At 39.8% G+C, this 18,902-nt stretch overlaps 1 protein-coding gene across 4 annotated transcripts in view; it reads left to right on the top strand.

The window, feature by feature from the left end:
• sema5a (sema domain, seven thrombospondin repeats (type 1 and type 1-like), transmembrane domain (TM) and short cytoplasmic domain, (semaphorin) 5A) overlaps nucleotides 1–14,452 on the top strand; it is a 428,747-nt gene extending 414,295 nt beyond the window's left edge. Inside the window, exons 22-23 of one of the 4 annotated variants that reach the window (XR_009809834.1) lie at nucleotides 8,433–8,672; nucleotides 13,522–14,452. Coding sequence is in view for 1 of the 4 variants with exons in the window: in XM_061922050.1 (XP_061778034.1) it covers nucleotides 13,522–13,641 (120 nt within the window). In the remaining 3 variants the exon portion in view is untranslated. Of the gene's footprint in view, nucleotides 1–8,432; nucleotides 8,696–13,521 lie in introns of all 4 variants that reach the window. The other 3 variants (XR_009809833.1, XR_009809835.1, XM_061922050.1) reach the window with 3 other exon arrangements.
• The last annotated feature ends 4,450 nt before the right edge of the window (nucleotides 14,453–18,902 follow it).

Here is an 18,902-nt window from a genome sequence, read left to right as displayed (position 1 = left end):
ATAACCGCGTAGATTCAACAGAAAAACCTAGTATCTCAAGGGTATCTCTAGAAGTGAGTTACTAGGTTCTGCTTTTGAACGGGAGATGTATGTATATGATATGAATTCAAATCATAACCAAGCATGCATCACTATAGCTCTTGTCTCAAAGTAGGTGTACTGTCACATCACACCGTGACTTATTTGGAGTTTTTTGCTGTTTTTCTGTGTGTAGTGTTTTAGTTCTTTTCTTGTGCTCCTATTTTGGTGGCACTTCCTGTTTTGTTGGTACTTTCCTGTAACAGTTTCATGTCTTCCTTGAGTGCTATTCACTGAACCTGCTTTGTTGTAGTAATCAAGACTATTTAAATTGTGCAGATGCTATCCTTCTTTGTGTGGACATTGTTGAATGTCATGTCATGTACGGATGTGGACGGCATCTCTGCTCCACACGCTGTAAGTCTTTGCTGTTGTCCAGCATTCTGTTTTTGTTGACTTTGTAGCCAGTTCAGTTCTAGTTTGGTCCTGCATAGCCTTCCCTAATATTCAATGCCTTTTCTTAGGGGCACTCACCTTTTGTTTATTTTTGGTTTAAGCATTAGATACCTTTTTACCTGCACACTGCCTTCCAGTCGTCAGCATATTGTGATCATGACAAACCATGTTAGCGACATCTACAGAGCAATTAACTACCTGCTGCCAGCTACTGATATGGGATCGTATTACATTGTTTGTCTGCCGAGCTCCAGACAGCACAGACAGTCAACAACAGCACTTTATTTGCAGAATATAATTGCTGGTTTGCAAAAAAGATTTTTAGACTTAGACTTATACAAACTTTAATGATCCACAAGGGGAACATTTTCCACATAGTAGCTCAGTTACAATGTATGGAAAGGATAAGGATGTAAAGGATCATGCACACAAGGGCACAAGAAGAAGTATAGAGTAGACTTAAAATGTACCAACTTCTAACCCAATTAGGTAAAAATCACATAAATTCCCACAGAACACCAGACTTTATCTCACGGCACATTAGTGTGCCACGGCACAGTGGTTGAAAATCACTGCCTTAAGTTATAGTTTGGAAACTGATCCACTTTGGGGTGTGTGTGCAGTATACAAAGAATTCACCATATTTGTGCTGTAAACCGCTGTGGACCATGCGGTATTCAACTCCAGCCTCCACTTTGCTGCAATGCGGCCCATTTTCTTTTTGCCCTCCATACTGGGCTCCTTCTCATGGGCGACATTCTTAAAAGTATTCTTGTTAGTTAGCGTTTCGCACCAACTGATACATTCGATGACTGTTTGTTGTTTGTGCTTATGCGCTAAACAGCAGCTCAGAGTACCCACCCTTTTTGGATTCACTCGAGGGAGTACTGAAAAGTGCTCCCCCGGGTGATTCCCTCGTTCTACTGGGTCGTTACTTCCAACACTCACATAGACAACGGCAGTGAAACTTGGAGAAGCGTGATTGGGAAAAATGGCCGCCTGGATCTGAACACCAGCGTTTTTTTGTTATTGGACTTTTGTGCTCGTCACGGATTGTCCATAACAAACACCATGTTCAAACATAAGGGTGTCCATATGTGCACTTGGCACCAGGACACCCTAGGCTGCAGTTGCATGATCGACTTTGTAATTGTGTCATCGGATTTGCGGTCTCATGTTTTGGACACTCGGGTGAGGAGAGGGGCAGAGCTTTCTACCGATCACCACCTCGTGGTGAGTTGGATGCGATGGTGGGGGAGGATGCCAGACAGACCTGGCAGCAACATTCTTTCTTAAAGGGGAACATTATCACAATTTCATAAGGGTTAAAACCAATAAAAATCAGTTCCCAGTGGCTTATTTTATTTTTTTAATTTTTTTTCAAAATTTCACCCATCCCGGAATATCCCTAAAAAAAGCTTTAGAGTAACTGATTTTCACTATCTGTGAAGCCATCGTCCATTTTCCTGTGACGTCATCCAGTGACGCCAATACGGATAGCACAGCAAGATATAGTGACATTAGCTCGGATTCAGACTCGGATTTCAGCGGCTTAAGCGATTCAACAGATTACACATGTATTGAAATGGATGGTTGGAGTATGGAGGCAGACAGCGAAAACGAAATTGAAGAAGAAACAGAAGCTATTGAGCGAATAGCTATTGATGCTATTCGGCCATGTTTGCCTTAGCATCGCCAGTAAAATGTGCAGACCAACGATCGGAAGTTTTGCATCTTGTGACACTGGATCAACTTAAATCCATCGATTGGTAAGTGTTTGTTTGGCATTAAATGTGGGTGGAGAGAAACGCTGGATGTAAATATAGTTTCAAATGTACATACAGCTAGCCTAAATAGCATGTTAGCATCGATTAACTGGCAGTCATGCCGCGACCAAATATGTCTGATTAGCACATAAGTCAACAACATCAACAAAACCCACCTTTGTGATTTAGGTGACTTTATCGTTGGAAATGCATCTGCAGGTTATCCATACATCTCTGTGCCATGTCTGCCTTAGCATGGCCGGTAAAATGTGCAGACACTCTGGCACATTCAATTGGGGTCTGGCGGCAGATTTCTTTGACTTTATCGTTGGAAATGCATCTGCTTTGAGTGTCGCAGGATATCCACACAATCTTGCCATCTCTGTAGTAGCATAGCTTTCGTCGGTAAAGTGTGCGGAACAAACGACTGACCATTTCGTCGGCTTTTCCCACACCCAAGTATTTTGAACAAATTTTGTCCAATTTCTTGCCACTTTTGCATCTTTGGGCCAGTGGTGCAACTTTAATCCCTCCCTGTTAGTCTTCTTACACCCTCCGACAACACACCGACGAGGCATGATGTCTTCAAGGTTCCAGAAAATAGTCGAAAAAAAGGGAAATAACAGAGCTAAGACGCGGTGTTTGTAATGTGTTTGAGAAAATGGCGGCTTTATTACCTAGGTGACGTCACGTTCTGACGTCATCGCTCCGAGAGCGATAAATAGAAAGGCGTTTAATTCGCCAAAATTCACCCATTTAGAGTTCGGAAAACGGTTAAAAAAATAGATGGTCTTTTTTTCTGCAACATCAAGGTATATATGGACGCTTACATAGGTCTGGTGATTATGTTCTACTTTAAGGTACGCGCCTGTGTAATTGCACACTGCTCACGCGTCCTCTGCGCACAGCAAATTTAGGCCGCACACAAAATCGAATAAAAAGATAAGTGCATAAAAGTGTGCACGTCTGTCGTTGCTCACATGTGCGCCACTGAGTGCTCGAGGAGTTTTGATGAAAAATTGGAGGGAAAATTGCCTTGCAGGCCCAAACACATTGTTAGGGTCCGCTGGGAACATCTAGCAGAGTCTCCTGTCAGAGAGAGTTTCAATTCCCACCTCCGGAAGAACTTTGAACATGTCACGAGGGAGGCGCTGGACATTTAATCCGAGTGGACCATGTTCCGCACCTCTATTGTCGCGGCAGCTGATTGGAGCTGTGGCCGCAAGGTGGTTGGTGCCTGTCTTGGCGGTAATCCTAAAACCCGTTGGTGGACACCAGGGGTGAGGGATGCCGTCAAGCTGAAGAAGGAGTCCTATCGGGTTCTTTTGGCTCATAGGACTCCGGCAATAGACAGGTACCGACAGGTCAAGCGGTGTGCGGCTTCAGCGGTCACGTAGGCAAAAACTCAGACATGGGAGGAGTTCGGGGAAGCCTTGGAAAAAGACTTCCAGACGGCTTCGAAATTATTCTGGACCACCAACCGCCGCCTCAGGAAGGGGAAGCAGTGCACTGTCAACACCGTGTATGGTGCGGATGGTTTTCTGCTGACCTCGACTGCGGATGTTGTGGATCGGTGGATGGAATACTTCGAAATCCTCCTCAATCCCATCAATACATCTTCCAGTGCCTGGGGAATCTGTGGTGGGCTCTCCTATTTCTGGGGCTGAGGTTGCTGAGGTAGTTAAATAGCTCCTCGATGGCGAAGCCCCGGGGTTGGATGATATCCACCCGGAGTTCCTTAAGGCTCTGGATGCTGTGGGGCTGTCTTGGTTGACAAGACTCCGCAACATCGCGTGGACATCGGAGGAGGTACCTCTGGATTGGCAGACCGGGGTGGTGGTTCCTCTCTTTAAGAAGGGGAACCTTAGGGTGTGTTCCAACTATCGTGGATCACACTCCTCAGCCTTCCCGGTAAGGTCTATTCAGGTGTACTGGAGAGGAGGCTACGCCGGATAGTCGAACCTCGGATTCAGGAGGAACAGTGTGGTTTGAATTTATTGAAAATAAAAAAATAGTCATGTCATTAAGTAAATCAAAACTGACTTAACTATTTATGAAGATAATTGTATTTGTAATGCACTGATATAAATTGTGTATAAACTAAGAACAGGAAGTTAATAATGTGTAAGTATGGAAATGGAAAATGATTTGATAAGCTTGCTTTTTCCTAGGATCAATGTCGTTGTGGCCTGTGCAGCCCTTTGAGACATTTGTGATTAAGGGCTATATAAGTAAACTTTGATTGATTGGTTGGTTTGGGTCAACTTTTCTATGTACAGTATGTTTGATGAAACGTGATTATATGCATGAGTGTATGTATGCATATGTACATTGTGTGTATATGTATGTTAGTACAGTGGATGTATGTGTACAGTATGCAGAATAGTACCGTTTTTAATGGATTAGTACCACGGTACTTTGTTAGTACCTGCACACCGTACAACCCTACTACACACACAATAGCACCATATTGTAAATGTATCCATGGGGTGTCGTGTCATGTAGCATTATTGACGTTTTGACACATGTTGTGTTTGAGACAGGCAGTTTGAGGTTATATGTGCACTGTTGATAAATATATTAAAAAAGAACAAAGTCATTTTAAGTGGCATACCTGCAGAATTAGTCAGTGAGAAAGTTAACTAGAGTACATTTTGTCTCCCTAATAGACCTCCTTTTATCTTTTTTTCTATGGTCTGTGACATTGCTGTATTTAGTTGTGCAGGGATAATTTGATAAGTTGCAGATGATTCACAAGATAGGTTTTATAACAAAAATAAAGTAAATAGCCAGCGGCTCTGTGAAGGAGAACAAATCCTTTGGCTGAGCACAAAGCTCCGGTGAGTGTAATTGCATCAAGGCATGAAGGTGTCAGCCGCGTTCATCTGTCACGCAATTAGAGTCAGGAGCATAATTCAGTTTGCTCAGTTGCAGACAGGTGGCTATTAATATAGACGGGCCACCAAAAATACATCAAGTTAAACATAAACTATGAATAAAGGCTTGTTTTCCAAGGGTATTTTGAATGTGCTAAAATAATGCCTCATTTCCACTTTTAACAATGAAGTATTTTAGAATACAGCATTGTCATCCCAGTTATAACAATTTTTCATTATTGTTAAGTGCCATTCACTTTTTGGTGTTACACCATTTTGACTGCGTATTCGGACTAGAGATGTTCGATAATGGCTTTTTTACCGATATTCCGATATTGTCCAACTCTTAATTACCGATACTGATATCAACCAATACTGATTTACACAGTCGTGGAATTAACACATTATTATGCCTAATTCTGTTATTATGCCCCACTGGATGCATTAAACAATGTAACAAGGTTTTCCAAAATAAATCAACTCAAGTTATGGAAAAAAATGCCAACATGGCACTGCCATAAATATTTTTGAAGTCACAAAGTGCATTATTTTTTTTTAAATGCCTTAACACAGGAGCTTGGAAATTTGAGACATGCTCTCTCTGAGAGCGACTATGGAGAGGTTTAGGTCAGCGGAGTTTAGGAGACGGGGTTGAGGTGGGGGCGAGGTTTTGGGGGGGGGGGGGGTAGCGGAGGTGTATATTGCAGCGTCCCGGAAGAGATAGTGCTCCAAAGGATTCTGGGTATTTGTTCTGTGGTGTTTATGTTGTGTTACGGTGAGGATGTTGTCCCGAAATGTGTTTGTCATTCTTGTTTGGTGTGGGTTCACAGTGTGGCGCATATTTGTAAGTGTTAAACTTGTTTATACGGCCATCCTCAGTGCGACCTGTATGGCTGTTGACCAAGTATGCCTTGCATTCACTTGTGTGTGTGAAATGTTGTAGATATTATGCGACTGGGCCGGCACGTAAACAAAGTGCCATTAAAGTTAATTGCCGCTGCGTACCTCTCCCTATGTCCTGTACGCAGCGGCGTTTTAAAAAATCATACATTTTACTGTTTAAAACTGATATCGATAATTGTAAAACTGATACCTATAATTTCTGATATTACATTTTAAAGCATTTATCAGCCGATAGTATCGGCAGTCCAATATTATTGGATATCCCTAATTTGCACTGAATTATTTGTTTTATAAAATAACATCACTGAACAAAAAAAAAAAATGTCTCAATACAACATTTGAAAATGCCAGTTGTAAGCCCACATTTATTGAAAATTACAAATGCAATCTCATAAGTGAAAGTTTTAATTTGGTCTACTCTCTATGAATGCTCAACTTTGTAGATTTACCACCTTTTCCCATTCAAAGCATGCAGCAAAATGTGGCTGGACTTCTTAAAGGGGAACTGCACTTTTTGGGGGGGAATTTTGCCTATTGTTCACAATCATTATGAGAGACAAGACGTGACATGTCGTCCTTATTTTAGGGTTTTAAAAATGATTTAAAAAAAACGCTTGGAAGATGTGGCTAATGGGAGTCACCGTTGTAGCCTTCAAAGACTTTTCAAAACCCTCCAAGAATGTTTTATATACACACTGCAAGTCTATATACATAATGTAGTAACAGACACGTTCATAGCAATATGTAATATGTTCAATACTTACCTTAATTTGATCATTTGAATACTTTCCGGGACTAATTCCTTCTGCGCATTAATTTCTGTTTCCAACACACGTCCAACTACTGGCACAAATCTGTGTTCCTACTTCCAGAATCTTATTGTAATCATGGCAGACTTAATAACAAACAACTAAGACAACTATTTTTGGACAAATGAAGAGTCACAACCTTGTTTTTTTGAAGCTGAACATATTGAGGAAGAACTTCTGCTTATAGAAGCGAGCACAAAGAAGAGGGTGAAACGTTGGAGCAGACGGAAGCCTAAAGAGTGACGTGAAAGTCACTCGATCTGCAAATGTGGAATTTGGAGGCAAGCAATTACGACATAAAAGTGCTCGACTACTGCAACGCACTTCTTGTCGGGATCTCCAGCAAGAACATTCAGAAGCTGCAATACATAGAGAATAGTGCTGCTAGGATCCTAATGAGAGTGCGGAAATACGACCTTATCACAATAACTCTCAAATCCCTTCACTGGCTTCCTTTTCCACTCAGGCTTGAATACAAACTCTCCCTACTAACCCACCTGTGCCTCCTTTGAAATGACCCCCTCTACCTCAAAGTACTACTCACCCCCAAATCCTCCACACGACACCTACGCTCCAAACAGGCTAACCTCCGCCAACCTCCAAGGACCAAGCTACAGACTATGGGAGACCGGGCTTTCTGCTCCGCCGCTCCCAGTTCGTGGAACGCTCTCCCTGACCACCTAAGGGTACCACAGACGGTGGATACTTTTGAAAAAGGCTTAAAAACCCTTCTTTTTATAAAAGCATTTTTATAGATGTATGCATACTAGTTCTAGCTATTAGGCTGTTCTAGTTTTTATTTTTATTTGTTTTCATTCTCTTTTTATTATTTATTTTTATTTTTTTAATACTCTGTAGCACTTTGAGGTTGTTTGCTCAATGTAAAGTGCTTTTTACAAATAAAATCAAATATTATTATTAATATTATTATTAAATGGCGTGCTTCCCCAAAATCAACAGGAAACTTCCCCGGCCAACTTTCCATCGAGTGAGTCACACTTTAATATCGATCAGTACGTCGTGCGTGTTATAACAACTACAGTACATACACTGTCTGGCTAGCTCAGCTGTGTACAAATAAACCATGAAATTTGGGCTAATGCTCTACAGATACTGTGATATGTCATTACAGATTGGTGTTCTATCGCAGTGTTGCGCGTTACAAACTCAAACGCGTTTCGAGCTGACGTAGAAACTAACTTATCTCTTGCCGTAGCTAGCTTTTACGGCTAATATTGTAGCACGTTGAAATGTTGCTACACTATAAAAAGAGTTGGTCAGTGTTCGCTCTTACAATAACAATGTCGCTACAGTTTGGTTAATATTCAGGTTACGGAACGTAAGTGAAATATTGTTTACGATGTTTGAATGCAATTTTAAAGTAGACTTTATTGCTCCCATTAGCTGCATTGTCAGCCACCCAGGACAAGATTATTTTTACATGTTAGACTGCAAAAGAAAACAAACCTCTTGTATCTTGTCTCATAATGATTGTGAACAATAGGCAAAATCCCCCAAAAAGTGCAGTTCCCCTTCAAGCGTCATGAGTGATGCGTGATGAGGCAAAAACAAGTTTGCTGTTATTTCCTTCCTTCCTTTTGCAGCCTGACGTTTCGGTTCTGTTGCCGCTGGATGAGCCCGCCATGCACCAGCCAGTTTCTGCTAACATGGGGGTGTCCATGCGGGGCCTGGAGATTTTCTACTAACCTCTGACCTCTCGACAACATCCCGCCTTTTGACCGCTCCCCCACCTTCCCGACAACTTTCTGACATAAACCACCACCACTGCTACTACTTCTTTCTCGTCCTTTCCCACCACCGCCATCGTGCACCTTCCACTTCCTGTGCGTGACAGGTTGGAGTACAGGTCCTCTTAGCCTCCTCTCTTTTCTTTCCAGCTTGTATCAAATCACTCTTACCATATCTCTAACATGCATGATTTAGCTTGATTGTCACTCTTGTTTTATCATCTTTATTTGTGTGATGATTTAAAAGCCCCTCTGTTCATCACTAAAGCCACTATAGCGAAATCTTAGCCTGAATACACGACCATCTAGAATATATGACATACATCCTGGTTTTCAAGACCGTTCATCACTAAAGCCACTATAGCGAAATCTTAGCCTGAATACACGACCATCTAGAATATATGACATACATCCTGGTTTTCAAGACCTATTATTAAGAAAATAGTTTTATTAGATAATAGATTACTGGTGTGTGTGAGTGAGTTTTGCGCCACCTGTTGGTTTTTCAAGTATAAATAACTAGAACGGAAATTCAAGATATCTTGTCACTTGTTGATATATCGTACATCTACAGTAAATGAACGGAGCCCTAGTAAGTACAGTAAAGTAAACATTTGTTGTCGATATAATAGTAATGTTCTTAGAATCCTGAGATAATGCGTAAACCAAACATGTAAAATGTCTACTAATGCCTGAAATAATGTCTCTCTGTGAGTTTTACTAGAAACATGAGCAATTGTAAGGTTTAAAAACACATTTTTTTGACTCAATATGACATACTAAAATTAAAGTTACATAAACATAACTCCAAAACCAAACATGCGATATGTCTAATGATGCCTGTAGTATATATGTGAGTTTTACTAGAAACATGACCTTTTGTAAAATTTGCAAACACATTTTTTTTGATACAATACGACATTCTTAGGATCTGAGATAATGTGAAAAAAACATAAAAAAATATTCAAACATAACTCCTAAACCAAACATGCAAAATGTCTAATAATGCCTGAAATAATGTATCTTTGTTTTACTATAAACATGAGCTTTTGTAAGGTTTGCAAACACAACAATTACTCAATATGCCAGTATAACTAATTTTCAGTGTGTTCCTGCTGTCAAAAAAGTACCCTTTTTGAGAAAATACTTAACTTTTCGGATCTCCAGTAATTTATTAAGTATTATATATTTATTTGCTCTCATTTAACTGTTAGGTTTAACATGAGCTGATTTCTTTCAAACACTTTAACATGCATCACGGCATATTAGGTATGGGCGGTATTGTCTAAAATCTATATTGCGTTATATATCCTGCAGCCTCCTGTGATAAGAATATATATCAAGATTAGGGATGTAAGGATAAATGATAACAGTAAAATGCCCAGCAGTTAGATTGATAACTGCACTCTGATAAACTCACAGACTGACCGGCGACAGCACACTAGCTGAACAGATATATAGCTTAAACAGTTAGCATAGCCTATTTCATATTCCTATGGTGTGTAGTGCAGCATGTGGAGCTATTACTTGTCCTCCAGTGATAATAATATGTGTACAAACCTTGGGTTTTTTGCCGCCATGGAGGCCAGAATGACAACCAAGAAGCGGCTTAGCACTGTAGCTAGCGAAAAGGCAACAGAGCGTTGAGAACCCATTGTTGTTGTCAGCTTTGCAGGAAGAAGCCAGTATGTCATCAACATGCATTATCACAAGATTGACTGGTTGATTGATTGAATAATTTATTAGAAGTTTTCAAAGAAAAGGGTACGGTTTCATAACAGTACGGCTTCACTGGTACAAGGTAAACTAAAAATGAATTATTCAAGAAAGCCTGAGCTTGTTTCAATTGAAATATTTTTTTAAACTCATAACATTGAAAAACATACAGATATAACAAAGTACTAGGCAGAAAGTGTTTAAAAGGCAAAAAATAATTTAATATTAAAAATGAAAAAATATAACAACCTTATTAAAGGCCTACTGAAATGAGATTTACTTATTTAAACGGGGATAGCAGGTCCATTCTATGTGTCATACTTAATAATTTCGCGATATTGCCATATTTTTGCTGAAAGGATTTAGTAAAGAACATCTACGATAAAGTTCGCAAATTTTGGTCGCTAATAAAAAAGCCTTGTCGTCGCAGACGATGACGTCACAAGGGTGAGGGCTCCTCACGTCCTCACATTGTTTTTAATGGGAGCCTCCAGCAGCAAGAGCTATTCAGACTGAGAAAACGACAATGTCCCCATTAATTTGAGCGAGGATGAAAGATTTGTGGATGATGATATTGATAGCGAAGGTCTAGAAAAAAAATAAATAAAATAAAATAAAATAAAGTTGTTGTTTTTTTAAAAAGGCGATAGCATTGGGACGGATTCAGATGTTTTTGGACACATTTACTAGGATAATTCTGGTAAATCCCTTATCTTTCTATTGTGTTGCTAGTGTTTTAGTGAGATTAAATAGTACCTGATAGTCGGAGGGGTGTGTCCACGGGTGTCTTGACGCCAGTCTCTGAGGGATGTCGAGGGCACCTGCATGGACGGCGCAAGCTCAGCTGATCTCTGGTGAGAGGCGACTTTTTACCACAATTTTCTCACCGAAACTTGCCGGTTGACAAGTGGTCGGATCCATGTTCGCTTGACTACTCTGCTCCATAGTAAAGCTTCACCTCCGGGAATTTTAAACAAGGAAACACTGTGTGTTTGTGTGGCTAAAGGCTAAAGCTTCCCACCTCCATCTTTCTACTTCGACTTCTCCATTATTAATTGAACAAATTGCAAAAGATTCAGCAACACAGATGTCCAGAATACTGTGTAATTGCGCGATGAAAAGAGACAACTTTTAGCCGCAAATGGTGCTCTGCTAATATGTCCCCTACAACCTGGGACGTCACGCGCACGCGTCGTCATTCCGCAACGTTTTCTACAATAAACTCTGCGAGAAATTTAAATTGCAAATTAGTAAACTAAAAAGGCCGTATTGGCATGTGTTGCAATGTTAATATTTCATCATTGATATATAAATTATCAGACTGCGTGGTCGGTAGTAGTGGGTTTCAGTAGGCCTTTAAAAGCTGTAGCATTGCCAAAATGTGTATAATTTATATTGTGCAACCCAGCATATCATAGCAACATATTAATAATATTTGATAAAATATATGAAAAAACAATATGTTGGTGGTATTATCTTTTACAGCCCAAGACCTCGCTATAAAACATTTCTAGTGTTTTTGAAACCAATGTCGTTGTCTTCAAGGAGTCAAACGGCTAATTATCCGCAGTGATAATTGTTTCACAGCATGTACGTGATATGCTTTGGTGTGCTTATTGTAATATTCACACGTACGTTATGCTCTTCTTTAGGTGAGATAATGCGGAAAAAGCGTCGTAGCACATCAGACACTGCGCATGGGCACGTGTTGATTACCTGGTGTGAAACTCACGTAATAGGAAAGAAGAAGACAATAAATTAGTTTTTACACTGGCACACTTGTTCATCATAGGAAAAAAGTGACTTATTAGATGGCTTTGATTGCCTGCCTTTGAAAATAATGATGGTTTTAGAGATGAAAGAGGAGGACGCATGCAGACAATTCAATTGGCCAGATGTGTTGTCGTCTTTTCAACCTGAGTTCTGACCTCGCTTCTTTCAATAGTTTTCATTTCAGTTGCTTGATTGATTTTTTTTCTTGGAATAAATGCACTTTTTACCAAGAAGTATGAGGACCACACTGAAAAGAAGAAAAAAAAACGCAGTAAGGGAACCTAGTCATAATATTACAAGAGTAACATTGTAATGTCACAAGAATACAACATAGAAGCTATAATTAAATTGCTGTATTAATCGTCAATGATTATAAGCACATTTTTTTTACAAGAGCCGAGGCGTATTATTTTTCTCTTTTTCATGATAAAAGTAAGTTTTATATATATTTCTACATCATTTCAAATATGTAAATATACCAAAATGAATTAAAAAAAATAGAATAAAGTTGTAATTTCACTACATATATAGAAAATAAAAATTGAGCAAACATTTAGTTGAACAAAGTGTTACATTATGTTAAAATATTCCTACAAGGTAAACATAATATTAAAAAGTAACACTGACAAAACGTAGAAAATTAGTCATTCACTGACATTAAAAGTTGTGGTTTTGCGCAAATTTAAAAAAGCCATATTTGTGAAAAAAAGTAACAATATTTTACAAGAATTATGTTAAAATAATACCTGTTAACCAGATTCATGTTTAAATATTAACGACACGGTTAGCAGGTACTACGGTTTATTTGTTTCAGACATGTTTAAGAAGGAACATTACATGGTTACCTTTTCACAATTTAACATGTTGGAAAAGAAGTAGTAAGAAGTGGAGTTTTTTTTTACAATACACGGTGGTAGATTTAATATTTACAACAATACAGACGTAGATCTAAAAACAAATTTCATAAGAAAAAAGTAATCATGTTAGGAGAATATAGTTAGAAATTGACAATAATACATGGTTATTGTACAAGAATCAGGTTGAAATATTGCATAGGTAGGTTCTATTTATTGCAAAATGAAAATTAGTCGGAAAATATTGTCAGAATAAAGTCATGATTTTACAAAAGAAAAATGACAAGAAAAACTGGAGTAAATTTATACTGCAATATGCTTTACGTTTGTGCAGGAATTTAAATGAAGTATATTATAATATTAGGAATTAAGAACCAATGTCAACTGCAGTGGACATTTGTTTTAGGAAATATGAATGATAATAAAGAATGTTATGCATAAGACAAATGTCTTCTGCAATAAGGTTATGCTAATAATGTTTTGAATTCTGCTTTTCTTTTCTGTGTGGCCCTAATATTTAATTTGTAGCTTTTATCTTGACATTTAAAACTGTTAATAATTATGAATAAACGCTAACTCCTTCTGTACTCTTTTCCCCGCAGGCCTTCAACAAAAACAATCTGATTCTGGAGGAACGCAAGAAGTACTTCAGCACGCAGTTGGCGGGGAAAACGTACACCAACACATACTTCAGCGACCTCAACACCTACGATGACTATTAGGCCCGAATTCTGCCAAAAACAGAAACTTTTTTATTTTTTTCTTCTGGTCCCATGTTGACTGAATCCTTCGTGTGTGTTTTGTATCGAGATTTGTGGCCGCCCTCGCTTAGGCTCTCTTGGCAGTGAAAAACAGACAACTGACTGGTCGCCATGCCAACAGAGGGAGGGGCCCACTCTCTTAGGTGCCTTGAGGTACACTCGGAAGGAAAGGTGTCTTACTAAGAAATGGACAAATGAGCTTCCCTTGACAGGAAGTTTGTGCTGTCCTGTGATTTGCATGACTCCGCCCCTTTTACATAATCCCATTTGCATGACGCCATTCCATTTTTTTTGCCTTTTTTGGTGGGGTAGGGGAAGGGGGCGGGGGGACGGGCAGGAATTAGGATGTAGATATTTAAAGTTAGACACTTTTATTCCCACTCAGCTATGAAGGAATTGCAAAAAAAACCAACATAATAGTGTGAAGTGTTAAAATGATTTGGTGACAAGTCAGATGCAGTACGCCTACTAACCAGCCTGCATCGATTCAGTCCATTACACTACTTTTTTATATTTTTATGTAAAAAAAAAAAAAAAAGAAGAACAAGAAAAAACACGATAATAGTGATTGCTATTTTTTGTCTTTGTATTTGTGGGAGCAGGATGTTGATGAAATGCATTTATTGTAGCAAAAACCCTTTTCCCACGTGTACTGCAAGATGGCGCTCAAGTCATCGATTGACGTCAAAATATTCGGTTATTTGGTCGCGACTAACTTTTTACATGTCCGCTTGTGTTACTGTGCATAAATTAAACGCTGCTTCCTACACAATGCGCTTGTCAGAGTCCCTTCACTGCTGTATTACTGCAATTTCTCTGACTTTGTGGATTATTTTTTGACATATTTATGATTTAAGTGCGGGAGGAATAAAAAGGCACACATTTAGTGTGAATGTACAAAACCCAAGACCAGTGAAGTTGGCACATTGTGTAAATCGTAAATAAAAACAGAAAACAATGATTTGCAAATCATTTTCTACCTATATTCAACTGAATAGACTGCAAAAACAAGATACTTAACGTTCAAACTGAGAAACATTTATTTTTTGCAAATAATCATTAACTTAGAATTTAATGGCAGCAACACATTGCAAAAATGTTTTCAAAGCGACATTTTTACCACTGTGTTACATGGCCTTTCCTTTTACGAACACTCAGTTAACGTTTATGATCGGAGGAGACAATTTTTTGTAGTTCTTCAGGTGTAATTATTTCCCATTCTTGCTTGATATACAGCTTAAGTTGTTCAACAGTCTGGGGTCTCCGTCGTGATATTTTAGGCTTCATAATGTGCCACACATTTGGACTACAGGCAGGCCAGTCTAGTACCCGCATTCCTTTACTATGTTGTATCATGTGGCTTGGCATTGTCTTGCTAAAATAAGCAGGGGTGTCCATGAAAAAGACGTTGCTTGGATTGCAACATGTGTTGCTCCAAAACCTGTATGTACCTTTCGGCATTAATGGTGCCTTCCCATATGTGTAAATTACCCATGCCTTGGGCACTAATACACCCCCATAACATCACAGATGCTGGCTTTTCAACTTTGCGCCTATAACCAGAGGTGGGTAGAGTAGCCAGAAATCGTACTCAAGTAAGAGTACTGTTACTTTAAAGATTTATTACTCAAGTAAAAGTAAGGAGTAGTCACCCAAATATTTACTTGAGTAAAAGTAAAAAAGTATGTTGTGAAAAAACTACTCAAGTACTGAGTAACTGATTAGTAACCTGTTTGTTTAATGATTACGGCAACAAATAATGCACAAAAACATAAAAGTAGAAATGAGCAAATTGAGAGCCAGGAATATCTCTTAAGCAACTAAAACAATATATATTAAATAATAATGCATTAAAATAAAAAAAAATTAAGACACATTGAGCCACAATAACTTAACAGCATCATAGGCTCAGTAAGCATTCATTGATTGATTGAAACTTTTATTAGTAAATTGCACAGTACAGTACATATTCCGTACAATGGACCACTAAATGGTAACACCCCAAAACGTTTTTCAAAGTTAATCAATTACTTAATAAATGACCAAGTCGAGGTAACCTACCTCATATATACATATACATACACACATCATATATATATATATATATATATATATATATATATATGCACAGTATACATGTATGATTTATATTTATTTATTTTGCCGTTTTTGTTGACATATTAGAGGTGTTTTAATGAATATACATGCATGTTTAACATATAGATTTCTATCTTTCATGAATACAAGAATATAATTTGGTGTATTACCTGATTCTGATGACTTGCATTGTTGGAATCAGACAGTATAGTGCTGATAATGTCCACGTTTTCAAACGGAGGAGAAAAGAAGTTCCTCCTTTCTGTCTAATACCACATGAAAGTCGTTGGTTTTTGGCATCTTATTTGTCCAGCTTCCATATTCGTTTTTATACACTTTACAAGAAATACATTGGCGGCAAACTCCGTAGCTTGCTTGCTTGTTTGTGCTGGCTTTCGGAGACTCTTATGTTGTTAGCGCAGGCGCGATGGAGCGGCGCTTTTATTGTGAAGACAGGAACTGTGCGATCAGTCTTTAGGCTTTTGAAGGGAAGTACGGTTGAAATAAAAAGTTTCTTTCTTCCTTTACACTTTTGATTGATTGAAACTTTTATTGGTAGATTTCACATTACAGTACATATTCCGTACAATTGACCACTAAATGGTAACACCCCAATAAGTTTTTCAACTTTTTTAAGTCGGGTTGTACGTGTGACGGTCATGTGACCGCCTGGCTCTGTTTGATTGGTCCAACGTCACCAGTGACTGCATGTGATTGGTGAAACGCAGGCATGCGTATCCTACTTTGAAGGTCTGTGACAAACCAAAACAAACATTAACATATCAATAAAAAAAAAAGTAGCGAGTAGCAAGCTGAATGTAGATAAATGGAGCGGAGTAAAAGTAGCGTTTCTTCTCTGTAAATATACTCAAGTAAAAGTAAAAGTATGTTGCATAAAAACTACTCTTAGAAGTACAATTTATCTCAAAAGTTACTCAAGTAGATGTAACGGAGTAAATGGAGCGCGTTACTACCCACCTCTGCCAATAACAGTCCGAAACGTTTGTTTCCTTTCTGTTCCTGAGCACACGGCGTCCCCGGTTTCCAAAAACAATTTGAAATGTGAACTCGTCAGACCACTGAACAAATTTACACTTTGCATCAGTCCATCTTAGATGAGCTCGGGCCAAGTGAAGCTGGCGGCGTTTCTGGGTGTTGTTGGTAAATGGCTTTCGCTTTGCATAGTTGAGTTTTAACTTGCCTTTAATAATGTAGCAACAAACTGTAGTTACTGACAGTGGTTTTCTGAAGTGATCCTGAGCCAATGTGGTGATATCCTTTACCCACTGATGTCGGTTTTTGGTGCAGTACCACCTGAGGGATTGACGGTCACGGGCGTTACGTGCAGTGATTTTCCCAGATTCTCTGAACCTTTTGATGATATTACAGACCTTAAATGGTAAAATCCCTAAATTCCTTGCAATAGCTGATTGAGAAATGTTATTATTAAACTATTTGACAATTTGCTCACACTTTTGTTCACAAAATGGTGACCCTCGCCCCATTCTTGTTTGTAACTGACTGAGCATTTCATGGAAGCTGCTTTTATACCCAATCATGGCACCCACCTGGTCCCAATTAGCCCGTTCACCAGTGGGATTTTCCAAATTAGTGCTTGATGAGCCTTCCTCGACTTTCTAATTTTTTTTGTGCCACTTGTGCCAGCTTTTTTTTTTGCAGGCATCAAATTCCAAATGAGCTCTATTTTGCAAAAATTTACTAAGTTTTACAGTTCGAACTTTAAATATGTTGTCTTTGCAGTCTATTTAATTGAATATAGATTGAAAAGGATATGCAAATCATTGTATTCTGTTTTTAATTACAAAGTACACAACATGCCAACTTCACTGTTTTTGGGTTTTGTAGTTGCAGGGTAAAGTCTGTCATGTGTTTTGACTTGTTGATTATTTTGAGTCTAACAATTTCGACTGCCCTGCAAAAGTATCAACGCGTGTGACAGTACAACTGGAGAAGAAGACGGCACAGGAACGATGACGTCGTTAGCTGTCAGCGTATTTAATGACAGTTTAGTGTGTGAGTGAGATAAATGGGTTGTACTTGTATAGCGCTTTTCTACCTTCAAGGTACTCAAAGCACTTTGACACTACTTCCACATTTACCCATTCACACACACATTCACACACTGATGGAGGGAGCTGCCATGCAAGGCGCCAACCAGCAACCATCAGGAGCAAGGGTGAAGTGTCTTGCTCAGGACACAACGGACGTGACGAGGTTGGTTCTAGGTGGGATTTGAATCAGTGACCCTCGGGTTGCGCACGGCCACTCTCCCACTGCGCCAAAGAGATGTAGTGTGACGAAGTGTGAGACTTATCTGAGTATGGTCGCCAGAGGGTGTTGAGGATGCGTGTTGGGATCCAGGCGGAAGTCCAGCAAGGAGCAAGGCGGAATCGAACGTCGGGAAGCAGGCAGATGGTCAAGGGCAGGAGCTTGGTTTCGTGGTCGTTAGGCAGGCATGAGGTCGATGTCCAGGAAGGCAAGGGAAAATCCACGGGAGGTCCAAGGTGACGAGACACACAACTCGACGACAAGGAAGGATGGCGGGAGGCTGGAAGACGACACAACACAGGAGACAATGAGCACAACAGGGAAGGAGCACAGGGAGATACTTTGCAACTGCAGAGGAGCTAGATACGTGTGGGCTTACTGTACTGGGTACGTGAAGCTACGTTCTCGCGTCGGATCTCAAGCTGCGTCTGCTCTTGAAGGCAGCTCGCTCATCACAGGCAGGTGTGCAGTTTGGTGAGTGTTTGCAGGTGCGAGGAGGCACGCCCGCAGCGGAGAGAGAGCACATGTGGGAGTGGCCCGTGGTGTGCTTGTCTGGACGCCCAGCAGGAGGAGACATAGCAGGAAGAGAGGAAGCAGGAGTGTGACCCATAACAGCACCCCCCTCTTACGCGAGACTCCCGGCGAGCTTCGGGGTGCCTCGGGGTGAGCTCTGTAAAAGTCCTTGATAAGGGAGGGGTCGGCGATGTAAGAGGCCGGTACCCAGGACCTATCTTCAGGACCGTAGCCCTCCCAAGGTAGACCCAACCCCTCCCCTGTCCCCAAAACCTTGAGGATCTCCTTGACGGTCCTGACTTGGTCCCCATCCTCGAAGACTC

This window comes from Nerophis ophidion, linkage group LG15 (genome assembly GCF_033978795.1).
Source record: "Nerophis ophidion isolate RoL-2023_Sa linkage group LG15, RoL_Noph_v1.0, whole genome shotgun sequence".
In the NCBI taxonomy this organism is placed as follows: domain Eukaryota; kingdom Metazoa; phylum Chordata; class Actinopteri; order Syngnathiformes; family Syngnathidae; genus Nerophis; species Nerophis ophidion.
The sequence above is the reverse complement of the archived record's forward strand: the minus strand, read 5'-3'. Positions and strand labels throughout refer to the sequence as shown.